The sequence below is a fragment of the Perognathus longimembris genome, chromosome 13, assembly GCF_023159225.1.
Source record: "Perognathus longimembris pacificus isolate PPM17 chromosome 13, ASM2315922v1, whole genome shotgun sequence".
Lineage (NCBI taxonomy): Eukaryota > Metazoa > Chordata > Mammalia > Rodentia > Heteromyidae > Perognathus > Perognathus longimembris.
Window position 1 is genome coordinate 59,528,985 of NC_063173.1, and position 12,876 is coordinate 59,541,860.

At 42.0% G+C, this 12,876-nt stretch overlaps 1 protein-coding gene across 3 annotated transcripts in view; it reads left to right on the top strand.

Moving 5' to 3' along the window:
* The window catches only part of Kdm2a (lysine demethylase 2A), a 105,296-nt gene that overhangs the window by 57,430 nt on the left and 34,990 nt on the right, over positions 1 to 12,876 (top strand). For 2 of the 3 annotated variants that reach the window (XM_048361190.1, XM_048361191.1), the window contains exons 6-10: positions 1,653 to 1,831; positions 7,386 to 7,492; positions 8,643 to 8,736; positions 9,836 to 9,989; positions 12,087 to 12,202. In XM_048361190.1, the coding sequence (XP_048217147.1) occupies positions 1,653 to 1,831; positions 7,386 to 7,492; positions 8,643 to 8,736; positions 9,836 to 9,989; positions 12,087 to 12,202 (650 nt within the window). Of the gene's footprint in view, positions 1 to 1,652; positions 1,832 to 7,385; positions 7,493 to 8,642; positions 8,737 to 9,525; positions 9,570 to 9,835; positions 9,990 to 12,086; positions 12,203 to 12,876 lie in introns of those variants that run through there. The other variant, XM_048361193.1, reaches the window with a different exon arrangement.

Genomic DNA, 12,876 nt, shown 5'->3' on the forward strand with positions numbered 1-12,876 from the left:
TGACCCACAGTGCCACTTCTGGCCTTTTCTGAGTAGTTTATTGGCCTTAGAGTCTCATAGACTTTTCTGCCCATATGGGCTTCAAGCTGCAATCTTCGGTTTTCAGTCTCCTGAGTAATTAGGATTACAGCCATGAGCCACCAGGTCCCAGCTAACTTCTTCTTTTTTTTTTTTTTTTTTTACTTAAATCCTTCTCTATTCAGCATGGTAGAAACAGGAAACTTTCCTTTCATTTTTACTATGGTTTCATTGATCATATGCTTTGTTCTAAACATTTTACTTCATTGACAGCAACCCTCAAGATTGTATTTTGGGGGGCTGGGGATATAGCCTAGTGGCAAGAGTGCCTGCCTCGGATACACGAGGCCCTAGGTTCGATTCCCCAGCACCACATATACAGAAAAAACGGCCAGAAGCGGCGCTGTGGCTCACGTGGCAGAGTGCTAGCCTTGAGCGGGAAGAAGCCAGGGACAGTGCTCAGGCCCTGAGTCCAAGGCCCAGGACTGGCCAAAAAAAAAAAAAAAAAAAAAAAAGATTGTATTTTGGGACATTTGGGCTCAGTCAAGTGTCTTCTCAAGTAGTACTGGAGCTGAGATATATACTTAATTATCTTTAGATACAGAGCTATTGTTTTTCTCCCCTAGTAATAAATGACATTCTACATTTTGTTGCTATTGTTATAGTTGATGGAAAATTGTATATAGGCCTTTGTGTCTATCATGATGTCCTAATCAGATTGCAAATATTTGTGGGATTAGTTATTTTTATCTTTTCTTTTTTGATACTGAGGATTGAACCTAGGATGTTGCACTTGCTATGCAAATGCTTTGCCATTGAGTTACATCCCAGCCCAGTGGTTTTATATTAGAAGTAATTATTGACAGGTTTGGATGGGGGAAAGGGCTTAAACTTAAAAATAGACAAATTCCTCTATGTCAGTAGCTCACACTTGTAATCTTAGTTACTCAGGAGGCCGAGCTCTAAGGATTGTGGTTCAGTGCCAGCCCAGGCAGGGAAGTCTACAAGACTTTTACTTCTATTCAACCACCAAATAGCCAGAAGTGGAGCTGTAGCTCAAGTGGTAGAGTACTAGCCTTGAGCACAAAAACCGAAGGACAGCACCCAGTCCTAGAGTTCAGGCTCCAGGATTGGCACTTACAACACACACACTCAATTTTAACACCTGGTATCCACAGAGAAGTAGGTCCTTTACTCAAATTGCAGGAGAGATTACCTTAGTTTTCAAGGCTGTCATAAGAATAGAACTCACTGGGTAAGAGCATTTACTTTAGAGTTTAGAGTCAGTGCCAAGGTTCTTGTCCTACTTTGTCTTGCAAGGTACCCGACACCTATAATAAAATGGATATTGATTGACACTTAGCATTTAGAATTATTAGGATTAAGCTAGATATTGAATAAAAGATTCAGTACTTGACAATGTATTAAATGTAGCATAAGAAATGATTGTCATTTTTAACTGTACCTCTTGTCCTTTTTGTTTCCTGAAATTCGATTATACTTATCCATCTCCAGTAAAGACCTTTTTCCTTGTCTAAATAAGAAAGGATAGTTTGTTTTCTTCTACTTGTGTTTTATATTCTTACTGTATTTGAGAGTATCAGTGGAGATGATGAATGCTTCTCTCATGACAGGGAGTCGTCGGATGGTGGATGTTATGGATGTGAACACACAAAAAGGCATTGAAATGACCATGGCTCAGTGGACACGCTACTATGAGACACCAGAAGAAGAGCGAGAGAAACTCTATAATGTTATCAGCCTGGAATTTAGCCATACCAGGCTGGAGAACATGGTACAGAGGCCTTCCACGGTTAGTCTAGTCATTTACTCCATATTGTCACGGTTGCCTAAATGATTTTTGTTGTTGTTTTTGTTCGGGTCTTGGGGCTTGAAATCAGGGCCTACTCAAGGCTAGAGTTCTACCACTTGAGCCACATCTCTGCTTCTGGATTTTTGGTGGTTAACTGGAGAGAAAAGTCTAATGGACTTTCCTGCCCAGGCTGGCTTTGAGTCATGATTCTCAGGTCTCAGCCTCCTGAGTAGCCAGAATTAGAGGCATGAGCCACCAGCATTCAGCTAAGGATTGTGTTTTTCTTTTTCATGCCAATCATAATACCAGGTCACTCTTTTGTTCATGGCTAATGCTCTACCACTTGAGCCATAGTTCCACTTCTGGCTTTTTTGGGTTCTTACTTAGAGATAAGTGTCCCACAGACTTTCCAGGCTGGCTTTGAACCATGATTCTCAGATCTCAGCCTCTTGAGTAGCTAGAGTTACAAATGTAAGCTACCAATACCTGGCAGGATTGTTTTTCTTTTCTCTTCCTTTCTTTCCCTTTTCTTTTCCCTTTCCTTTCTTTCCCTTTCCTTTCCTTTCCTTTCCTTTCCTTTCCTTTCCTTTCCTTTCCTTCCCCCTTCCCCCTTCCCCCTTCCCCCCTCCCCCTTCCCCCTTCCCTTTCCTTGTCCTAGACCAGGACTCAAACTTGGTACCTGTGGCTCTCACTCATAAGCTAGTGCTCTACCAACTGAACTATGCCTTCAACCCAGGATTTTGTTTGTTTTGTTTTGTTTTTTTCAGTCATGGGGTTTGAACTCTGGACCTGGGCTCTGTCCCTGAGTTCTTCAGCTCAAGGCTAGTGCTCTACTACTTGAAACACAGCGCCACTTCCAGTTTTCTGGTGGTTAGTTGGAGATAAGAGTCTCATGGACTTTCCTGCCTGGGCTGGCTTTGAACCGTGATCCTCAGATCTCAGCCTCCCGAGTAGGTAGGATTACAGGCGTGAACCATCAGGGTTGTTTTTATACTGGGAAAGAGGTATAAATCTTTGCATATACCAAGATTAAGCTGAATGTGTAAAGTGTTCTTGACAAAATTAACATTTTTAGATGAATCTTCCAGAATCATTTAATTTTATCAATTTCAGAATCATTCTGATTTGTATTATAAGTAACTTAGTTTAGGAATAATGGCCTTTGCATGCAATGGAGAAAAATCTTAAGTATTCAGTCTTTTTTTTTTTTTTTTTTTGCCAATCCTGGGGCTTGGACTCAGGGCCTGAGCACTGTCCCTGACTTCTTTTTGCTCAAGGCTAGCACTCTGCCACTTGAGCCACAGAGTCACTTCTGGCCATTTTCTGTATATGTGGTACTGGGGAATCCAACCCAGGGCTTCATGTATACGAGGCAAGGGACTCTACCACTAGGCCATATCCCCAGCCCAAGTATTCAGTCTTTATAACTGTTGGTGGGAAAATTTACTTAAGAAATTTCTATCATAGGTTAGAAATTTCATAAGATTTGTTAATCGAATAGGATCTAGCGATTAGTGATATTAGATTGACAAACCATCTAATATAAAGTAAGTTCCATGTATTTTTTTCATTTGTTTTGAGTTCTTCTAAAGGTAAACACTAATTTTAACCATCTTTTGGCCAAGTAGTGGCTATCTATCAGGGATGCTTCTTTTTCTGAGGGAAAGTCCCTCCATTTATTTGGACTCGGCATTGTAATGCCTTCTACTCAAGACTCTGTAACAAGAGGATCACTTGAGCCCATGAGTTCGAGATTAGCCTGACCGAAAAACCAAAAAAACTGACTTGCCAGACTAGAGATGTGGCTGAAATGGAAGAGCACCAACCATGAGTGGGAAAGCTTAACAAGAGCAGGCATTCCTGAATTCAGGCTCTGGTGCTAGTACCAACAACAACAACAAGAGAACTCAGCTGAGTCAGTATCCTCTCTAGTACAGTAGAACTTGGAATGTTCTAGTCTATTTATAAAAATCATGTTGGGGGCTGGGGATATGGCCTAGTGGCAAGAGTGGTTGCCTCGTATACATGAAGCCCTGGGTTGGATTCCCCAGCACCATGTATACAGAAAATGGCCAGATGGGGCTGGGGATATGGCCTAGTGGCAAGAGTGCTTGCCTCGTATACATGAGGCCCTGGGTTGGATTCCCCAGCACCACATATACAGAAAATGGCCAGAAGTGGCGCTGTAGCTCAAGTGGCAGAGTGCTAGCCTTGAGCGGGAAGAAGCCAGGGACAGTGCTCAGGCCCTGACTGAGTCCAAGCCCCGGGACTGGCCAAAAAGAAAAAGAAAATGGCCAGACGTGGCGCTGTGGCTCAAGTGGCAGAGTGCTAGCCTTGAGCAAAAAGAAGCCAGGGACAGTGCTCAGGCCCTGAGTCCAAGGCCCAGGACTCACAAAAAAAAACAAAAACAAAAAAACAAATCCTGTTGGTAAGCTGGGGACTGGTGGCTCACTCCTATAATACGAGCTACTCAGGAGACTTTGATCTGAGGATCAAAGTTTAAAGCCAGCCTGGGCAGGAAAATCCGTGAGACTCTTATCTCCAATTAACCACCAGAAAACCAGAAGTAGAGTTGCAGCTTAAACTGGTAGAGCACTAGTCTTGAAGAAAAAAGCTCAAGGTCAGTAAGTACCCCAGCTCTGACTTCAAGCCCCACAACTGAGGGAAAAAAAATTATGATCTTGCCATGCATTATTGACTCACGCCTGTAATTGTAGCTACTCAGGAGGGTGCAATCTGAGAAATCATGGTTCAAAGCCATCCTGGACAGGAAAGTTCATGAGACTCTTATTTCCTGTTAATCAGCAAAAAACCAGAAGTGGAGGTATGGTTCAAGTGGTAGAGCACTAGCCTTGACAGCTCCCAGACCCTGAGTTCAAGCCCCAGGACCTGTACGCACGCGCACACACACACACACACACACATACACTCACTCACTCACCTGCTCTAAGTATTTTTCTTATATCTCCGCTAAAATCCTAGTTGTACCTTTTTACTTTCAAAGTTGAAATGTGATAATTGCTTGTAATATCTATAATTCTAATTATAATCACTAATAATATGTTGATATAATTAGTCTTTGTAATGGCCAAACACAGTCTACTTAATTAAAAATTCAAGCTACTAGGAGCAAGGCCCTACTAAGAACAATCCCCAGTATTCCCTTCCATGCCTCTAAAAATAATTCAATAAAAGAAGAAATATGGGGCTGAGAATATGGCCTAGTGGTAGAGTGCTCGCCTCATATACATGAAGCTGTGGGTTCGATTCTTCAGCACCACATATATAGGAAAAAGCCAGAAGGGGCGCTGTGACTCAAGGGGTAGAGTGCTAGCTGCTAGCCTTAAGCAAAAAGAAGTCAGGGACAGTGCTCAGGCCCTGAGTTCAAGACCCAGGACTGGGAAAAAAAAGAAGAAGAAATATTAGAATTATAGTAACTGTTCATAATATATTTTCTTAAAATTCTAGATTTTCAGTTTAAAATTAATAATGCCTGGCACCAGTGGCTCTTACTTGTGATCTTAGCTACTTAGGAGGCTGAAGTTCCAAGCCTGCCAGAGTAAATCTGAGAGACTCTTACCTACAATTTAACCATCAAAAAGCCAGAAGTAGGGCTGGGAATATTGGCCTAGTGACAAGAGTGCTCGCCTCGTATACATGAAGCCCTAGGTTTGATTCCTCAGCACCACATATATAGAAAACAGTCAGAAGTGGCACTGTGGCTCAAGTGGCAAAATGCTAGCCTTGAGCAAAAAGGAAGCCAGGGACAGGCACTGAGTTCAAGGCCCAGGACTGGCCAAAAAAAAAGCCAGAAGTAAAGGTGTGACTCAAGTAGTCAAGTACTGTCCTTGAGCAAAAAAAAAAAAATAAGCAAACTGGGTGCTGGTGGCTCATGTCTGAAGAGGCTAAGATCTGAGGATCATATTTCGAAGCTAGCCTGGAGGAAAAAAGTCCCTGTGAGACTCTTACCTCCAATAAGCTACTCAGAAAAAGCTAGAATTGGTGCTATGGCTCAAGAGGTAAAGCTTATCTCTTTAACCATTCAAAAACTGGAAGTGGCACTGTGTTGCAAATAGTAGAGCACTAGCCTTGAGCACAAAGAGGTTCAGGGACAATGCCCAGACCCTGAGTTCAAGCCCCACAATCTACAAAGAGGAAAGTTGTGAGGCTGGGAATAGGGCCTAGTGGTAAAGTGCTTGTCTCATATACATGATACCCTGGGTTTGATTCCTCAGCACCACATATATAGAAAAAACTGTAAGTGGTGCCGTGGCTCAAGTGGCAGAGTACTATCCTTGAGCAAAAAGAAGCCAGGGACAGTGCTCAGGCCCTGAGTTCAAGCCCCAGGACTGGCAAAAAAAACAAAACCAAACAAAAAGAAAGTTGTGCAGAACCCTGAGTTTAAGCCTCAGTACCAGCACGCATGCACACACACACAATAAATAAATAAATAAAATTAATAACATTGCTATAAATATAAAATTATCTAGGCCAAACCTTTTTATTAGGATTTAGAAATGTATGACTATTCATATATGAATCCTCTAATTCGTACCATCTTGAGCTTATTCACTGTGTTTTTAGTTTTAATGATAAAAATCATTTTATAAAAAGGAGAATGCCCGGTGCTCATGCCTGTAATTTTAGCTACAGGCTAAGATGTGAGTATCACAGTTCAAGACCAGCCCAGGCAGGAAAGTCTGTGAGGCCCTTATCTCCTATTAACCCCCCAAAAGCTGTAAGTGGAGCTAGTGGAGCTGTGGCTCAGATGGCAGAGTGCTAGCCTTGAGTACAAAGTGGCTCAGGGATAGTGCCCAGGTCCTGAGTTCATGCCCCATGACTAACAACAACAAAAAAAGCTTATTCATAAAGAGGAAAGACAAAAAAACTATACATTTTTATTTATATAAATTGTAGTATGGGCCAGGCACTGGTGGTTCACATCTGTTATACTAGCTACTCAGGAGGTAGAGTATTTAGCCTAGCATGCATGAGGCCCTGAGTTCAACCACAAGTGCTAGAGGAAAAAGAATGAATAGATACCTACTATTTAGGAAGGACTGTACAATCTAAGCTGGAACAGAATAGGTACAAGCCCTTTGGAGAAAATGACCCCTAAGCTTGATACAAAGTAAATAGGAGACAAAGAAAAGAAAGACTAGAATTATAGGCAGAAGGAATAGCGTAGGTTAAGTAATTGTGGAAAAGTAAGGTGGGCATGCCCATTGTAGCAGCAAGCATAAATTTGGATGTCTTGCTTGAGAAAATTGGTCATTTATTCCTGCCTTTCTAGCAAAACCAGGTGGATAAAACATGACGGTAGATGGGTTGGGGAACCAGTGAGCTCAGTAATGAGCTCAGTGGTAGAATGCTTGTCTCGTATGTGTGAGGCTCTGTATTCTATCCCAAGCATCAACAAAAGAGGCTTTAGCCTTGTCTGCATTTGTTTTGTAATGTGCAGTCTAACTAGATCAGGTCTTTTCTTTGTCCTTTTATATGTTGTTGGACACCTTTACTGATTCCTTCATTTGGCTATTCTTCCTCCTCTTTAAAGGTGGATTTCATTGACTGGGTAGACAACATGTGGCCAAGGCATTTGAAGGAAAGTCAGACGGAATCAACAAATGCCATTTTAGAGATGCAGTATCCTAAAGTGCAGAAGTAAGTGACTTGCCCTATATTTCTTGCTATCTATATGTTAGCTAAGTGATAGCAAGGACTACTTCCTCCCTTTCAAGTTTTGCTGTGTTCTAAATCATCAGAAAGATGGATGAATTACAGATGATTTTTTTGACTGTTTAAAGGTTATTTTATTAAATATCTTCAAGGTTTCATCGTAACAAAGCTATGAAAGCTCTATCAACATTCAGAACAAACACTAGTTTTAAATTATTTCTATGTCATCATGCAAAAATTCTGCATCAAATGCCTTCCGTTTCCTGTTTAAAAGGTGATTTTTTTTTAATAGTCTATCATCTATAGATGCTGACATTAACCCCAGAATAGTAAGAATGCTAAGAAGTGGGGCTGGAACAGCCATAGGAAGCTATGGGTCTCAGTGAAATCTAAGATCATTTGTCTTCAAGCCAGCAAAACCAAACCCTGTGGTGAAGGTATCTGCAAGCTGGCACTGCAGGCTGCAGGGCAGGAAGGGGCTAGGGCCCAGGGGCCTGGGACATGCATGAGGCACTCGAGGAGCCTGGCTAAATCCAAGTACCAGCACATAGCTTTTTTTTTTTTTTTTTTTTTTTTGCCTCTTCTTCCAATTCCTGAGACTCCTGCAGGTAGTCTAGGGAATAGGAGTCTACCACCTTTTTTTCCCCCTCAAAGTGAAGATGTTTGTGCAGATAAATATGCACAGTTGTTTTGAGGAAAACCAAGGCTATGACCAATTGTTCCTTCATTATCTTCTCTGTTATCTGCTTAGGGGATAGATCTTTTTCTCCAGGTGCTGAACTCCTTGAGCACAGAGAGGGACAATGAATGTTGGAGCCTTGGCTCTGTACACCTTTTTCGGGTTCATGCAGTGAGGGGGAGGAGTGTTGCCCATGCAGTAAGTCTATACTTCAGTTGGTCAGTAAAGAGACCTCCTCAAAGAAGACACCTCTTGCCATACAGAATGCCCTAGCTTTAATGATCCCCTGAGTTAAGGACAGGAAAAGTATGATGACTTAGAATTGTCTTCCTTCAATCTCTACTAGGATTGGATCAGAGGGAAGATGGGAGTGTAGGCTGGGAGGGGTGTGGTATTGAGTGGCTTGGTTCTCTTTATCCATCAGAGCACTAATGCTGCTGTTTTTCTTTTGGTCAGGTACTGTCTAATGAGTGTTCGAGGCTGCTATACTGACTTCCATGTGGACTTTGGTGGTACTTCTGTTTGGTATCACATCCACCAAGGTGGAAAGGTATGGTCATACTTGTGCGGGTTGAAATCTGAAGTTGACTTATATATAGCTTCACTTCAATTAATGCATGCTTATTATATCCTAGTAATGAATCTACTAGATAATTGGCCCTATACACATCTGAAGAGATTTATCTATTTGATTTACCTTCATGACTATTGTTCAGTAGAGTTGTAGCATTTATCTTGCCCACTGTTAAGCCAGTATTAGCCCAATTCTTAAGAAATCTTAACAGTTTTGTTTTTAGGCTCCCAAAGTAAAGTTTTCCAAAGAAAGTCAAGGAGGTGATTAGGAGGGCAACATAATTTCTGTACTTTGAAGTATAATAGGAAGTAGAAGGGAGCACAAATGCAATCAGCAAATAAGAGTACAAACTAACTTTACCTATGTGTGGAGGTATTGAGTCTGAGGTGTAGCAAAAGAAAGCCCTTACATCTTTTTGAAGATAAAAATAGATTGTGGAAGAAAATTGGCTTCTCAGAGTATTTCTGAAACCTATGTGAGAATGAAATATAGAATTAATAATGTGTCAACTTTTTCATGTAAGGTTTTTTTTCCCCTACTAGATGTGAATGCATTATGTGCAAAAGTAGAAGTGGAATGGGAAACATTTTGTTTTGCTTTAAATGTGAGGTCTTAATCTACAGTTACAATATATCCAAATTCAAAATCACTTTGTTTACTTTAGATGTTAAGTCTTGTCCTACTAGTTTTAGTTACTACCTGGGAGCAAAGCAGCTTCAGGCCAGTCTCTTGAAGGTAGTGAACCTAAATAATGGTGTTCCTTAGGACTCCAGAAGCAAGATATCCAGAGCTTATAAGGAACTGTCCAGGTAATGAGCCCTAGGCTCCTTTTCTCTCTGAGTTGTGGATGGGTTCTGGGTTCTACACCTCAAAGAAGTCTTGGTAACGTGGTTGATGAGAAAGATCTACTTTCTTGAGCCCTGAGAGTTACCCAGATAGTCAAATTCTGTAGGCTGGGAGAATTGCTTGCCTGACTTCTGCCTAGGGATCTTAACTTTGTACCTGTTTATCAGTTGAGGGAGACGACTGGGTCATGTCAATGGCTGTTAACAGACTGAAGTTTTTTAACTCACAGGTCTTCTGGCTCATCCCCCCTACAGCCCACAACCTGGAGCTGTACGAGAATTGGCTGCTGTCAGGGAAACAGGGAGACATCTTTCTGGGTGACCGGGTGTCAGATTGCCAACGCATTGAGCTCAAGCAGGGCTATACCTTCGTCATTCCTTCAGGTAAGCAAGGAAGGGAAAAGTAGATTGTTGCTTGCCATTTTCTTTTCTTAAAGATAAGGAAAATAATGGATCCACACTGGTTATAATGTTAAGCTGAGAAACAAACAAGGATACCCTTTCTTACTGTTATGGAGTAGATACTGAGAATATAATTTCGTTTGTTTTTTGAAATTTAATTTTATTGTCAAGGTGATGTACAGAGGGGTTACAGTTGCATACATAAGGTGATAAGTACATTTCTTGTCAAACATTGTTACCCTTTACTTCTTCTTTCTCTCACCATTCTTCCCCCCAGTAATCCCACCCCCCCCCCCCAAGAATATAAATTTTTTTAATGGGCTCAGTTGGTGGAGTCATAGCCAGTGAGTGAAAGCAGTCCCCAGTCTTGGACCTAGGAAAGGAAAAAAGAAAAAAACTCAATTAACAATTTGTCAGAATTACCAGTGGAGGCTTTTCAAAAGATATACATGGATCACCTAGCAAGTAATAGCTAGTAAACTTGGTCTGCTATGTGTTCTCATGAGACTTATAAGCTAAGAATGTTTGGGGACCTGGGGCTGGGAATGTGGCTTAGCGGTAGAGTGCTTACCTCGCATACATGAAGCCCTGGTTTCGATTCCTCAGCACCACATATATAGAAAAAGCCAGAAGTGGCGCTGTGGCTCAAGTGGCAGAGTGCTAGCCTTGAGCAAAAAAGAAGCCAGGGACAGTGCTCAGGCCCTGAGTTCAAGCCCCAAGACTGGCAAAAAAAAGAAAGAATGTTTGGGGACCTGATATTAGCCTAAGTAGTTGAGAATCTCTACAGAAGGGACCTGATTTGTAGGGGATACACCAGACCTCTGCTGGATAACGATCTGACTGTAAAGCTAAAGTGGTAAAGGATATTGTCCTTGACAATCACCAGTTCCAAAGTAAGTGCTTATAAAGAAGAGCACAGATTTTGGAGTCACCATACTGTTTTGAGAATTTTGACCGTGCATTTACTTGCTAGGTATTACTTTGGTCAAATATTTAATCTGTATTTTATTTTGTTGTAAGGAGTAAATTATTTTATACTGAGCTAGTTTATAGTTGATACTCTAATAATTGATAGCAGTATTTATTAAAAGTTTCTTGGAACAGGACTGTCAGAATTGTTCAGATGGTAGAGTAGAAAGCATGAACCCTTAGTTCAAACCCCAGCATTGCCACCACCATCACCCCCCCCCCCCCACACACACACACACAGTTTCGTAGGCAGCAGTGACGGGAGAACAGCTGGGTTAGAGCACTTGTCATTTCTTTGCATGCCCAAGGCTCTGGGTTTAGGCAGCAATAACAGACAAAAAAATTCATCATGCTGAGTGTGGTGGTGCATCCCAGCTTCTGGGGAGGATGACTTGAGTACGCAAGTTCATCATCAGCTTGGTTAAGAGAGCAATAACAATGGGCTGGGGATATAGCCTAGTGGCAAGAGTGCCTGCCTCGGATACACGAGGCCCTAGGTTCGATTCCCCAGCACCACATATACAGAAAAGGGCCAGAAGTGGCGCTGTGGCTCAAGTGGCAGAGTGCTAGCCTTGAGCGGGAAGAAGCCAGGGACAGTGCTCAGGCCCTGAGTCCAAGGCCCAGGACTGGCAAAAAAAAAAAAAAAAAAAAAAAAAAAAGAGCAATAACGAGTTTCTTACATGTGTTTTCTCAACTGACATATGAAATAAAATAGGTCCTGGCTTTGAAGAGAAATTTGAGGCTATGAGAGATATGTAATTTGAGCAATCACTAAGGAGCAGAGTCAGAGTAAAGAATATAATCTAAACTGAACATGTTTGGACATGCCTGTAATCCCAGCCAGCCTTCAAGAGCCTGAGGCCAACCTGAGCTTTATAATGAGTCCTTGTCTCAAAAAAAAAAAAAAAAAAAAAAGGCTATGATCCAGGAGCATTGTGCTGTTACTTTGCAAAAGCATCCTTTAGAGCTTGGAGGCATGGCTCAGGTGGTGGAGCACCAGCCATTGAGTGAAAACACCAGGTAGTGAGTTTAAGTCCTAGTCTTGGGCAAAAAGAAAAAGCATTCTTCAATGTGTGACTTTAGCTCCTGTTTCCCTTCCATTTCTTCTAGGCTGGATTCATGCTGTGTATACTCCTACAGATACATTAGTGTTCGGAGGCAATTTCTTACACAGCTTTAACATCCCCATGCAGTTAAAGATATACAGCATTGAAGATCGGACACGGGTAAGTAATTTTATGTAACAGTTGGGTGTAAAGGGGGGTTACCCCATTTTATGAGGTAGAAGTTAGTAGGGGCATGGGGAGGTATGCCTGTAATCTCAGTCAGTATTCTGGGAAGCTGAGGAAGAAAGGTTGAGAGTTAGGACAATTTAGGTTACGTAGCCAGCCCTAGCCCTGTCTCTCTCTTTCTGTCCCCCACACCTCTCTCTCTCTCCCCCTACCCCCAGTCTTCCTTGTCTTCCACCTCCTCCTCTTCCCCCTCTCTACTCTCTTCCTTCTCTCTTTTAGTGGCACTTGGGTTTGAACTTGGGTCCTGTGTTTATTAGGCTGGTGTTCTACTATTGCATCATACTTCCAACCTTACGTTTTTATTTTTCAGGGTTCTGTCTTGATAAACAAAAAGTAGTTACAAGAAGTTCATAATAGTTTGTCAAAACCCTAGTTTGGTGGGCTGGGGATATGGCCTAGTGGCAAGAGCGCTTGCCTCGTATACATGAGGCCCTGGGTTCAATTCCCCAGCACCACATATACAAAAAATGGCCAGAAGTGGCGCTGTGGCTCAAGTGACAGAGTGCCATCCTTGAGCAAGAAGAGGCCAGGGACAGTGCTCAGGCCCTGAGTCCAAGGCCCAGGACTGGCCAAAAAAAAAAAAAAAAAAAACCCTAGTTTGTCTGTTT